A 12,726-nucleotide genomic window follows, 5' to 3' on the forward strand; every position below is an offset into this window, starting at 1 on the left:
TTACCGAGGTACAGATAGCCATGACATACATTTAAATAAATTGCTAAGGTACTTCTTTCCAAATATATTTGGCACACACATTAGTATTAGAACACATCAAGCTCTCTTTAAACAAATTATAAAAGAAACAGTTGGCATCCGTACCAGAGAGTTTCTTCTCTTTCTTACCGAAGCACAAAACTGGTAGAAACTATATGCAGTTTCTGCTAGGTCAAACAAGAGGAAGTCACTCGTTGTCCCAGCCTAATAATACCAGCAAAGACATACTGTGCAGAATTTAAACTGAACTAACCTGAACAAAACTGAAAAAAATGTCTCAAATAAGTCCAAGTTGCACAATTAAATAATACGATCTTTACTTTTTAAAATCATGTATTTACTCATAACACTGAAAACTGACAAGCACTTCTTTTATTTCCTCTGAACAACTTCCAAGCACCTTGTTTAAAATTGGTGTTAAAAATGCTAATATTTTTGGAGAGTATTTGCAAAACCATTAGAAAATTTATATGAAACACTGAAAATTTAATTAAGACATTTACTTTTTGTTCTTTCAACATTCAGATACAAATGCAGAAGAGAGCAGTCCTGTAAACAGTACATCTTTTTGGCCCAGCACAGAAAAATTCCCAACCCTCTCGCATTGTCCCATCAGAACAATAGAACAGGCTTCAGCCTGCTCAATTTCACTTGAAAAACAAAACTGATAGTAGTACAAACTACCAGTAATCAGATTCCTTGTAGTGAACAAATACACTCGCTATCAGAAGCAGTGATGAAACAACCTACTCTGTAGAAAAGGTAAGTTTGACTTATCCAATATAACAGTAAAGAACACAAAGACCATACCTTCCCCAGAATCACAGAATGGTTTGGGTTGGAAGGGACCTTAAAGGCCAACTAATTCCAACTCCCTGCCATGGGCAGGGACACCTCCCACCAGACCAGGATGCCCAAAGCCCCATCCAGCCTGGCCTTGAAAGCTTCCAGGGATGGGGCATCCACAGCTTCTCTGGGCAGCCTGTGCCAGTGCCTCACCACCCTCAGAGTGAAGAATTTCTTCCAAATATCTAATCTAAACGTTCCCTCTGCCACTTGAAAACTGTTAACACTTTCCTGTCACTCCAGAGTCCCTCCCCAGCTTTCCTGCAGGTCCCCTTTAGGCACTGGAAGGCCGCTATAACATCTCCCTGGAGCCTTCCCTTCTCCAGGATAACTCCAACTCCCTCAGCCTGTCTTCATAGGAGAGGTGCTCCAGCTGTTTATCATCCTGGTGGTCCTCCTCTGGACTCGCTTCAACAGGTCCATGTCCTTCTTGTGCTGAACGCAGGGCCCCAGAGCTGAAGGCAGGGTTCCAGTTGGGGTCTCAGAAGAGCAGAGCAGAGGGGGAGAATCCCCTCCCTCGTCCTGCTGGCCACGCTGCTTTTGATACAGCCCAGGACACGGTTGGCTTTCTGGGCTGCAAGTACACATTGCTTTTGTTGAGCCGGCAACCAACATCAACCAGCACCCCCAGGTCCTTCTCCTCAGTGCCGTTCTCACTCACTCATTGCCCAGCCTGTGTTCATGTTTGGGATTGCTCTGACCCAGGTGCAGGACCTTGCACTTGGCCTTGTTGAACCGCACGTTGTTTGCGTGGGCCCACCACTTGGGCCGGTCAAGTCACCAAATCCCTTTAAGTATACATTTTACTCACAACATAATTATTTAAAAAACTTTTCATGGTAATCACATTCAAAAGAGTCAGACTTGTTAAACTTTGTAAGCAAACAGAATGCACATGAAAAAACCTACCTATGCATGGGAATGATGGACTACGAATTTTCTTGAATTAATGGAAGTAGAATCTTTCAGTTTAAATCAATCAAAGGCAAATGATAAAGTGAAAGCTTTAAATAACTGCTACAGTACTGTAATAGTATTTCACAGCTAAAAAATAACGTTAAATATGCATTTTACGTGAGTATTTTATGAAATACTTTGAAAAGGGAAATGCCCAAAAGAAAGGGAAATACCAAAGCATATTGCAGTCTACTTGATAACACAGAAAGGCAAATCATCACTGGGAAGCGGGGCAATAAAGTTAAAAATACCTTATTACAGCTTGATAGTGAATGTGCACGTTAAAATCTATTCCAGGTAGTACAACACTCTTTCTGACCCCTCCTCGTGTAGATTTCTTTCAAGAATGTAACTAATTGTAAACATAGCTCAGTATCGGGAAAAGAGGCAGAGATCAATGGAGAATCAGACAGATGTAAGGAACAAAGTACCACGATGACTTACTACAAACCAGTTACATAAAAATTCCACAACTACTTTCATCACAAATATGAAAGAATTAAGTATAACCAAACAAGTACAAAAATTACAACTTTGTTATGAGTAGATATCTACAGAAACAGAATCTTAACATCTAGAATTTTAAATCATTACATTCATTTTGAAATTCCACCTGGCACAACACATCAAAGTAATTAAAAAAATAAAGTTTGTTGAGTAAAAACAGGCTTGCAGTGTTATTTAAGGCTCTATCATGGGCTCTCAAACAGCTGTATGGAAAAAAAGTTCTCAGAGGCAACCACCACCACAGATATGTCTCGCACCACTGTAACAAGCCATAGGAAAAGCAGCTGCATCTTAAATAATTGGATTCTACATTATACAAGAATTAAACAGCCTTTAGATAGGAAAATGTCTTCTATTTCTGAATTACTTAATAACCGCTTTTCCCTATTCAACCTCTTTCCCATGATTAATGTATGTATGTATAAACACAAAGAAAAATGCCTTAGCCATAATCCAGCTGGTTACATGCAGATTTTAATATCTAATTAAGATGGGTTTCAAGGAGACACCACTGGAGATTAACTGAACGATGCAGTCTATGGCATTGACTCAATTGGCAGCAATATTTTCTTTGGGTCTAGAACAAGGTAATATCCTATGCAAGAGTCAAATGCTTTGATCCATTCTGACATCTGAAAGAATGTCTTTTATTAACGCAACAGAGATGCCTGCCAGGGTTTTCTTATCATCAGAATCAATGCTGCTAAAGGTGCTGTATTTCGCATGTGATCTAACACTAAGCTTCTATTTTTGTTCACTGTGGAGCCCTTTTGACAAGAAAAAAGATAATAACCCTGCAGACTTGATAAAATTCTACTTCAGGTAACTACGCACCACCTAACTTTTTATTACTGTTTCCATTGAAAAGTCTCCTTCTTTCCTGGCATGCCATTTTGCTGAGCCCAATTAAGGGGTACTCATTTCTTTATGCACCGTGCATCAGCAGTGGCCATGTAATTCATGTGAACAGAACTTGATCCTGAAGGCCCTACTCACAGATGTAAATCTGTGTGTCTGATGAGACTAGTACTGTCTAACGAGTTTGTAAAACACACAGACATTACGGAACCGTAACGTGTTATTATAAATTATTTACATACTCAAAGACTGCAAAACAATAGGATTTCCTTACTGTGATCTATTTCTGTCCCACACTCGGAAGCAAAGCAAATTAACATATCATAATTCAAACTTTTAATCTAACATCAGCTCTTTACTACAATTTATAACACACAACAAGTCAGTCTTAGCAACAAGTTAGAACAACCGGAAAGTAAGTTCCTTACTAAAAGCATCTGGCACATAGATTGGCTCTTCAAATAATTAAAGACTTTATATATATTTTTGCCACTTGCAAACCAAAAATCAAGTCATATGATAGGCTATAAACTTGGAACGCGATCTTGCACCAATGAAAGGGCAATTCCTTCCACTTCTGAGTTGAGAATGAAGAAAACAGAGCACTGAATAGGCAAGGGGCTGGAGATGTTACTGTACTCAATATGTTGCCATTATTCCTGTGAACCACAGCACCAGCTTCTAAAACTTAAGAATAGAGAATGGATGAATCTTCAGTCTGTATATTTTGTTACACATTGTGAAGCCCTGGCTCTCAGGGAAGTGGAGTACCACATTAACCCCTATTTTGCTATCAGAGTAACAGTGTGGTACATGGCAGTGAAGCAGCCAAGCAGTTCCTTGCCTCAACCTTCTCATCAGTATCAATGCAACCAGAAGCTTCCAGAAGTCTTTGTTTTCAACGTTAAGAGCTATCAAGATGACCACCTTAGAGATTTTACCACCTTAAGGTTATATCAATTGTCTTATATCAATATATCAATTGTCAATATCAAAATATCAATTCAATATCAAAATATCAATTGTCTTATTATCAATAATCTTCCACACAACCTAAGAGTTAAATCACAAAATATCTGCACATTCTGTGATAAGTTTAATCTAGCCTGTGGGGAGATGTTCCTTTCATATGTCAATAAACGTAGTCACCATTCCAAGTAAAAGTTTCTACACTGACAGTACTTACAAATGGTCACATTCACTTGAAGTCAAGAATTGCTCTTTATTTAATTTCAAACATTTTATCTAGTGCCTCTTCTCACCATCCAGTTCCACTTTCTAAGTGCAAAGCCTGATTCAGCACCATTGAAACTGAAGGGAGTTTTGCAGTTATGATTCTGAACCTCACCCCCATTACTCTAACATAACTGCTCTCCTCATTTCTCTCTGTCCAACCTCTACGTTCTTACACTTCTGTTTCTTCATGCCATTATCACCCACATTTGTCTCTGCCTCCTACTTCCTCAAAACTGTCATTTTTCTTTTTCCAAAAAGCTTAAAGTAGAAGTATACAGGAGTCTGAATAATTGCATTAAGTCAGGATAGGACAATAGAGTAGACTAATGGTTTTCAATCTTTGGACACTCAGAGACCTACAAAGGTCTCCTTTAGAAGCAATACCCAGTGGCAAATTTAAATCTATCAACAACTTGGGCAAGTTTGTGGTTTTTCTTGTTAATCAATTGACTTGAGCTTCTCAGAAAGTCTGTGGATTCCCAAGGCTCTTATGCCAAAGGTTAAAGACCACTGAAGTAGATATCGAGTTATGCATGGGACTTCTCCAATTCTGTGATGCACCCATGTTACGTTCTTTAAGTAATTTTATACTGTTCATCTGCTAAGTGACATCATAAAGGAATAAATCACATGGAGCTTCCACAGTCATACATAAGTTCAAGACATTCTACTACAAATAAGTCAATAATTTCTTTGCATCAAATAAAAACCTTCCCTAAAACTGCACATACGTGAAATTTTACATTTTAAAGAAATTTCAATGAATTGTTTGCTAATGACCCATGCTTCAGAATAGCACTTTAGATAAACTTAGTTGCACAAAAAAATAACACCTTATTCTCAAATAAATGTAAAACCTTGATTATGCTAACTTCAGCTCCTAGCAACCTCAAGCTATACAGAAACCTCAACGTAAAAATGAGGTGTATTTCTGTGTTCCAGAAAAAGAAAAAAAATATTTCTAGCACTTGCGTATAGCAGAGCCTATGCCTTTAAACAAGACGTGGGACAATCTCTCTCAGGGGCTGTATTTGCACTCTACATTCCATATTCAATACAGTTACTACAGAATTTGAATCACTGGGTTTGGCTGACAGGCACAGCTGGGGGCAGGTTTTTAGTTTAATAAACCCTTGGAAAACATTCAAGAGTTATCAAAGCAAACTCAAGATCACCGGCTGAAAACTTTAGACACTTACTAAAAAGGCCTCTGAAAAGTCAGCTAGAAAACACTGCTTTATTTTTATCTATTATTTTAAAGGCAACATAAGCAGCTAGTGGGCACTGAGCAAAACCCTTATCTACGTCCTGACAAGCTGATGCCTTCATTACCAGACTACAGCCGTGCTTTCTCTCTAGTTTTGTTTTTTTTGTATTCCTTTTTCACAGATACAATAGGAGCAATGTAAGATAGCTACCCACTCAGCCTTCTGAGATCAGTTCAAGAGAAAGCAAGGCCGAGTGTGAAGCAAGAGTTGCAGATACATAACTGCTCAGCCTGCCTTGCATAATTCGCGAGCCTAAATGCCAAACCAGACAACACAAAGTCAGAGCTTCTTAGTCCTCCAAGCAAACCTGCACTCCGTCACAGCACGTTAAAGAGGAGGGAATGATTCTTTTCAAACTAACCATAGAACTCAGGCCTCCTTCCCGAAAAGTCATTGTAACTACCGGAAAAGCACCTCCCAAACTGCCCACGGAACCCTAACAAAAGGGATTACAGAAGCGCATTAAACTGTTTCAGTAGAACTGAACTCTAAACAATAGTGATTTACGGTGGTTCTCAAGATCTATTGGATTAAGCTATCATTCAAAATGATACACAAACAGCTAGCTTGCATCAAATGGTGATTTAGACACCTTAAGCCAAAATAATTTCAGGCTTTGTACTCCAGTCTCAAGGAAGTACCTCCATCAGGGATGTGGTTAGATGCCCAACTCCGGAAGAATAAAGCAATTTCTGATACCTCTCATCTGAACAATTCTTTATCTTCCACCTTGAGAGCCTGCCCTCTCTGCACAACATCCAAAGAAAAAGTCTATGTTTAACATTTCACTTCCCCCACGTATTACTCACAGAGATTACACATCAGAGTCCCTTTCAACATGTGGACCCCAAACTTCATCATCTTCTGAGACCTACCAAGCATCCTTCTAGAATTAAAGCTAAAAATAGTAGCTCGGCCTATTTCAAACACTACAGCCTACAGCCACTTGACGTACCGATCTCAACGAAGGTCAGATAAAGGTGGTTTTTTTGTTGTTGTTTTTTTCTTACTTACCATATTCATGACTGTGGTACGGTCATACAAAATTATCTTTGAGATTTTAATTTACAGGAAAGATTGAGTAAGCAAGTGATAAACAAAAGGAAAAAGTGTTTATAACTATCTTGCTGCTGAAAACCAGCACTATCAAGTGGCAGCGATGGAAGTGTCTTAACAAGATTATTATTGCCAACAATATGACAAATTAAATTCCATAAAATACAAAATGGTAATGAGAAAAAAAAACCAATCCAGATAGTATGTCACTTCCAGATATACTGGAAATGCTTAAATACTTGTTGACCTAATAAAAATGAGTCCTGAAAAGACATCTGAACTGTTATTAGGGGTTGGATGTTCTTTTTAGATAGGAAACTCAAACACTTACCCAGATTTCAAGTCTGTAATACGTAAACAATTAGTAGCATCCAAGCCTACTTTTCCATTTCTGACCACACTGGAAATGAAGGGTGAAAGAGCAGGAGAAATTCTGTTCAAGGCAACTTCAGGTGACATTTTAGGGCGTTCCTCTTTCCTCTTGAGCTGTATAGGAGTAATAAGGGAGAAAAAAATTACTGATTGCAATGGAACCAAGGGCTTCGTTGTGTCTCCATATTCTCATTTGTAACATCTAATACAACTACAATGGGTATAACCATAATCAGCGTTACTTTTACAGTACTCCGCTAGGTTGCTACTTACAGTATTTGAGGTTTCCTTCAAAGGCTAGCACTGCCTTTCTTTCAGTGATATCACCACGCTCTGAAAGGCATCCTCAGGCACAAAACTCATCAAGAGCCTCATACATACAAATTTTAAGCACAGCTTTTTCAGAGGTGCTTGCAATTGCATGGCCTTATGCTAAATCAGTTGGGCCACTAACCACACTAAGAACCTGCTGCTTTTTAGATGAAATGCAGACACTGAGCACGCTGGTAATTTAACCCAGTCCCATGCAGAAAGGCTAGACACTGTGGACTACAACAGACTGTGGCAGGTGAAGTGGAAGAAGAAAAGGGTAAGCAACCTATCAAAACACAAATGTAATACATTTGATCGTGTTCTTGGGCACTCAGTTCCATCTGAAAATTAACTGAACTTCGCAGTTTCACAAAAATGCAACCACAGAAAAAATGAGTGTAATGTCATAATGACAGTGAAAAGTTGGGCAGAAGACCCAATACTTAGACTCTGACCATTAGTGGATTTTTTTTTAAACCCATTCAATTGAAAAACAGCCCTCCAGACTGTATTTACTTCCTTACAAAATTAGAGACATGACCCACTAGTGGGTGGCACCCGTGCCCATAGCAGGGGGTTGGAACTAGATGACCTTTAAGGCCCCTTCCACCCCAGACTATCCTGATTCTATTCTATGACTTGACAACCTCTTAATTACTCATCTACATCCACAAGTAACACTGCATATGGAGTGCTGCATTCACAGTACTTCTCTGTTGTTTCTAACTTTCCGTTTACAAGCATTAGTTGGTAACTAGTGGATATTTTGCAAACTGATCGTTCCCTGTAACTGGTAGGAACATTAAACATTTGAGTTACACCTTTTGTTCTTATGAAAGCCATTCACACTGAAGTAGTATGAATGAACGCTCAACAAAGAGGATTTATCCTAGCTATTCTGAATAAAGCAAAGGCCACGCTATTTCAGAACAAAAATAACAAGAATTTCCTAAAAATAGCAATTACCTTTAATACACTGTTTTTTACATTTTATGGCAGCTAAAGAAGCTGAAGAGTGAACATCCATACACTAATGTAAAACTAGCTCTCTTCACATACATGATTTACCCTGACAATGGGCAACAACTGAAGTTTGCTTGGCAAACACCTATGGCAATTCAAGACGCTACTTCACATCTGTTACTCCTCTGCCCTAAACGACTGCCTACTCACCTTTATCCTTACCTAGAGAAGCTGAGAACACAAGCCCGGACTTGACCCGTTTCAACGCAAAGTCCAACAGCTTAGCTTGAATGGGTAATGAGCTTAAACTAAAACGCCTGATTTTGTGCAAGGCTGGCTAAAACTGGGCACATTTCATTCCACCAGCTCTACTGCAGGGAGAGTAACATCAGGCAGAGGGGACAGCTGGACTGCTGAAGGTTTTGGAAGCCATGAGAAGCATGCTGAAATTTAAGTTATCCTTCTAGCGTTTTATGCGCAAAGGTCTCACAGGTGGTTCTGCTTATGTGACACGTTTTGAGGGAACTGTGAATGTTATGAGGGTAAGGCCACAACACAAAGAGAAACATGTGGGGACAGAAGATGAATAGGCACCTTCCAAAATGAATTACGGGATGAGATTCTTTATCTTCCCATTAATAAAATCTGCAGATATCATCAAAACAAGATGTCAGTGACTCCCAGGCATGGCTCCTGGTTTTATTACGCCGTTTTTCCAGATCTGTAATATCTCCCATGTAACGAGCCAGTTAACACACAGTACTGACAGGCTCGCTCTGCGTTCAACTCACGCGTTTATTTTGTAAACAGCGGGCTTTACAAACCATAACAAAGCAGCATAACTCCTGTAAAGCTCAGCCCCCACGCACAGCATTTTTCCCCCCAGCGCTACTGGGAAGAGCGCACAAACCAAACGAACCTAGAAAGACACAGGACATTAAAGCTCGCCAGGCTGCTTCCCTCCCGGAGCCCGGCACCGGGAACCGCACCGGGGCCAGCCGCAGCCCCGCAGCCCCGTCCCGCTCGGGGTGAAGCCCTGCGGCCTGCCCGGCCTCCAGCCACGGCGGGCCCGGGGCGCCCCCGTTCAGCCCGCAGGGAGCCTCCCCTCCACCCCCTGGGGGCTTTTACCCCCCGGAGGGGCACGACGCGGGCCCGGGGCCGGCTCCCCCCGCTCCCCCGGGGCCGCTGGAGGCGCTGCGGGCCGCCCGTCCCCCCCCGCCCCGGCCCCGCCATTACCTACGGCCCCTTAGCAACGGCCGCGCCCGGCGTGCGCGCCCCCGCGCCCGCCCCGCCGCCCGGCGTGCGCGCCGCCGCCGCCACCACCGCGCCTCCCCACCCCCCCCCCCCCCCAACCGGGCCGGAGGGGGCCTCGCCGGCGAGCGGCCGCCGCGCTGCCGGGGTGGGGTTTTCCCGCCGCGAGCAGGCGTTCGCGCGGGGCAGCCCTGCCGGCGGAAGGCCCCCGGCGTGCGGGGCCGGGCGTTGCCATGGTGACGGGGGAAGCGCGGCGCGGCCTGCTGCGGCCTTGGGCGCAGGGGGCAAGGGGCAGGCCCGGCCCCATGGCGGCCGCGGTGGTGGTGGTGGGATCCTGCGTCACAGACCTCGTCAGGTCAGTACCCGCCGCCTGCTCGCCGCTTCGCCGGGGGAGCCGGGGGGGGGGGGGTCCCGGCCTCGTTACTGCGGGGCCGGGGGGCTCCGAGGCGGGCAGGAGGCGGGCAGGAGGCAGGCAGGCGGCAGGCCGCGTCCCGCAGCGATCTGCCTGGGAGACCTCCGGCTCTGCCGCTCCCCGTCTGCACGCGAGTCTGAAAGGGTTTGCGAAGGTAACCGGAGGTGGTCGGCTGGGGCACCTCGGTTCAAAGCACTTGGGTCCGCCAGAAAAGCGAGGAAGAAGGCTTAATGTCGGAAAGAAACTCCAGCCCGTGAAGAAAAAAAAAAAAAAAAGTAGGTTAGAAGTTGATTATTTACAGACTTCATTTCATGGGACAGTGAGAGAGAGAGAAAGAGAAAGCCTGCCGAGCTGTTTGCAGCCATTCAGATCAAGAAACGGAAATAAGCCCTCAGGAAACCAAGCACCTCTGCTTTTTAAACTGATTTATTTATTTATTTATTTATTTTAAGGAACGTCTTCGTTCCACTTGATTCATCTTCTGGGCATTTTGCTTTCAGGAGGAGGTACTTGGGCCTCATTGTCATTTTTTGGTGCGTACGTAGGGTTTAGAAACTTTTTAAAAAATAAAACAAAGTTTTGGTCCGAGCAGCCTGGGTTTTATAATGAATACTAAATATCGAAAGAATTCAAACAAAACTGCAAGAGTTGGCAACAGCGCAAATGCTAACCTAAACGGCCCGACCTTGTCAGCCCCTGTAAACTTGCAAACCAGTCCTTTATTTGCACTATATTAAACACATCTGGTTTTAAACTATGTACGCAGACTTGGTTAACATAGGATTTAAAAGTATATGTGTCTGGACTGCATCAGCTTGCTCTGCTGGGAATTCTGCAGTAAAAAAAAAAAAATGCAATTCCTCAATGTGAATCAGCAGACAATCAAAGCCTGTGGGTCAAGAAAGTGTAGAAGGCGTGATTAGAAGGTTATGCTGGGGAGTAAGTGCAATGTAGTCATAGACGTGCACTGTAAAAACACTTTAAAAATCGTAGAACCTTTGTCAGAAAGATTTAATGCTTTATGTAATCTGCAGCACGCACTGGCAGTTTTCCAAGTGGAATAGTTGTGTTGTAAGTCAGAGTAAGATATTGGAGAACCGATCTTGACGTTAAGTGTGTGTGAGCGATCAGATACTTGTGACGTTACGTTGAAAAACAAGGCATGATGCTTTAATCTCAAGAAATTCCTTTTCCTATCTCTCTAAAATGTGGAAAGAAAAAAAAACTTCAAAAATTGCCTACCGCTTTAAGCACTACTGACAACCATGGGCCTGGGTTTTTTCTTAACAGTTAAACAAAACAAAACAAACAACGCCAACAAATAGAAAGCTCCCATGTTTTTTTTTTAGCTTCAGGTTTGCTGTGATGGAAATGCAGGCACTTATCTGAAGGCTCATTAGCTGGCCCTACTGTAACTAGAGATTAAACCGTGGGTTGTAGCCATAGATGCTGTAACACTGAGATTAAGTGGTTGAAAAAAAAGCTCTTTCGCTCTTCAGTCAGCTGAGAGTTTCTTAAACTGAACAAATGCTATCACAAGAATGTATCTGACTCACCAGTATTAGCCTCTACTTAAGGAGCAGCGAAGGGCTTTTTATTAGTGATAAGCTAATTTGATTCAACTGGAAAAGAACGGCCAGCCTCGTTCTCTGTTACGAGCACAGGATTTCAGGCACTTCATAAACTCGGGAAAAGAATGGGTTTAAATTTAGCTGGCAAGTGTTCAGTCAGACTGAAATCTCCATTTAATACCTGTGTAGACAGAGTTTGGATGTATCCAGCGTTTCAGAAATCTTGGTAAAATGACCTGAAAGCGTTAAGCTGTGGGCAGGGATGCCTCTAAGTGGGGAGCAAAGGAGTGAAACAGGGAATGATAAGCAAGCTTTATTAAAAAAACAGCCAGATTAGGACTGATTCCAGAAGGGTTTTTCTTTACTGTTTTTATGCCTGCAGTGTAGGGAGGCTGCATATTCTAGGTTTAAAGCTAGGGTTCGTTTCAGTGGGGACAAAAGAGCGACGGATTTTCATGAGTTTGTTATTTATGTTGAGGTTTTAGCTAGGAGAAGATGTGGAGAGCGAGGCGAGCGTGCTAACTGCCCGTCTGTCATCCGCTGGAAGAGACTGAGTAAACCTCAGTAGGAGGGAGAGTGGTGTGAAGGAGGTCAGGCACATTTCTGGACACGTTGCGTTCGACGGGCTTATTCACCGCTCAGGACTGAAGCCTGTTTTTCCTAGAAGATAAGCGCGTTGCCAGAGGTTAAATGCTATGTTATAACTCGAGCTGGTGGGGTGCGACGCTGGCTCTCCAGAACTTCACCCTCGTTCTGGAGAGCTAGAACCCGACGGTGGCAGACACTGAGGGGTAGGTATTCCCAGGTCTTCAGAGGCAAGGCGCCAACAATCCAAAAGATAAGCCTGAAGCTGCCATCGGCCATGTGGTAGCCAGACTCACCAAACGCAAGGAGTTACCATCGAATGTTTTTACTCAGCGCAGTAAAGCGATGATTTGAAGACGCGTAATGTCTGTGTGCAACGGGAATGTGCAATTTGAAATTTGCTACGCCTTACATAATGAATGAGAAGGGAAAGAAAGGGGACCTTCTGTTGAAGACAGCATTCGCATGTCATTTTGAGAAATAATCAAATTCA

The 12,726-nt window shown here is 42.7% G+C and overlaps 2 protein-coding genes across 10 annotated transcripts in view; one reads left to right on the forward strand and one right to left on the reverse strand.

Moving 5' to 3' along the window:
- BABAM2 (BRISC and BRCA1 A complex member 2) overlaps positions 1-9,758 on the reverse strand; it is a 168,546-nt gene extending 158,788 nt beyond the window's left edge. For 6 of the 9 annotated variants that reach the window (XM_048079477.2, XM_066993823.1, XM_048079476.2 and 3 more), the window contains exon 1: positions 7,099-7,253. In XM_048079477.2, coding sequence (XP_047935434.1) covers positions 7,099-7,226 — 128 coding nt within the window. In that variant the 5' untranslated portion in view covers positions 7,227-7,253. Of the gene's footprint in view, positions 1-7,098; positions 7,254-9,238; positions 9,259-9,333; positions 9,619-9,650 lie in introns of those variants that run through there. The other 3 variants (XM_066993820.1, XM_066993821.1, XM_066993819.1) reach the window with 3 other exon arrangements.
- A 2-nt stretch (positions 9,759-9,760) lies between these two features.
- RBKS (ribokinase) overlaps positions 9,761-12,726 on the forward strand; it is a 68,072-nt gene continuing 65,106 nt past the window's right edge. Inside the window, exon 1 of the mRNA XM_048079470.2 lies at positions 9,761-10,020. Coding sequence (XP_047935427.1) covers positions 9,899-10,020 — 122 coding nt within the window. The 5' untranslated portion in view covers positions 9,761-9,898. The remainder of the gene's footprint in view (positions 10,021-12,726) is intronic.

Source organism: Anser cygnoides, chromosome 3 (genome assembly GCF_040182565.1).
Source record: "Anser cygnoides isolate HZ-2024a breed goose chromosome 3, Taihu_goose_T2T_genome, whole genome shotgun sequence".
NCBI lineage: Eukaryota > Metazoa > Chordata > Aves > Anseriformes > Anatidae > Anser > Anser cygnoides.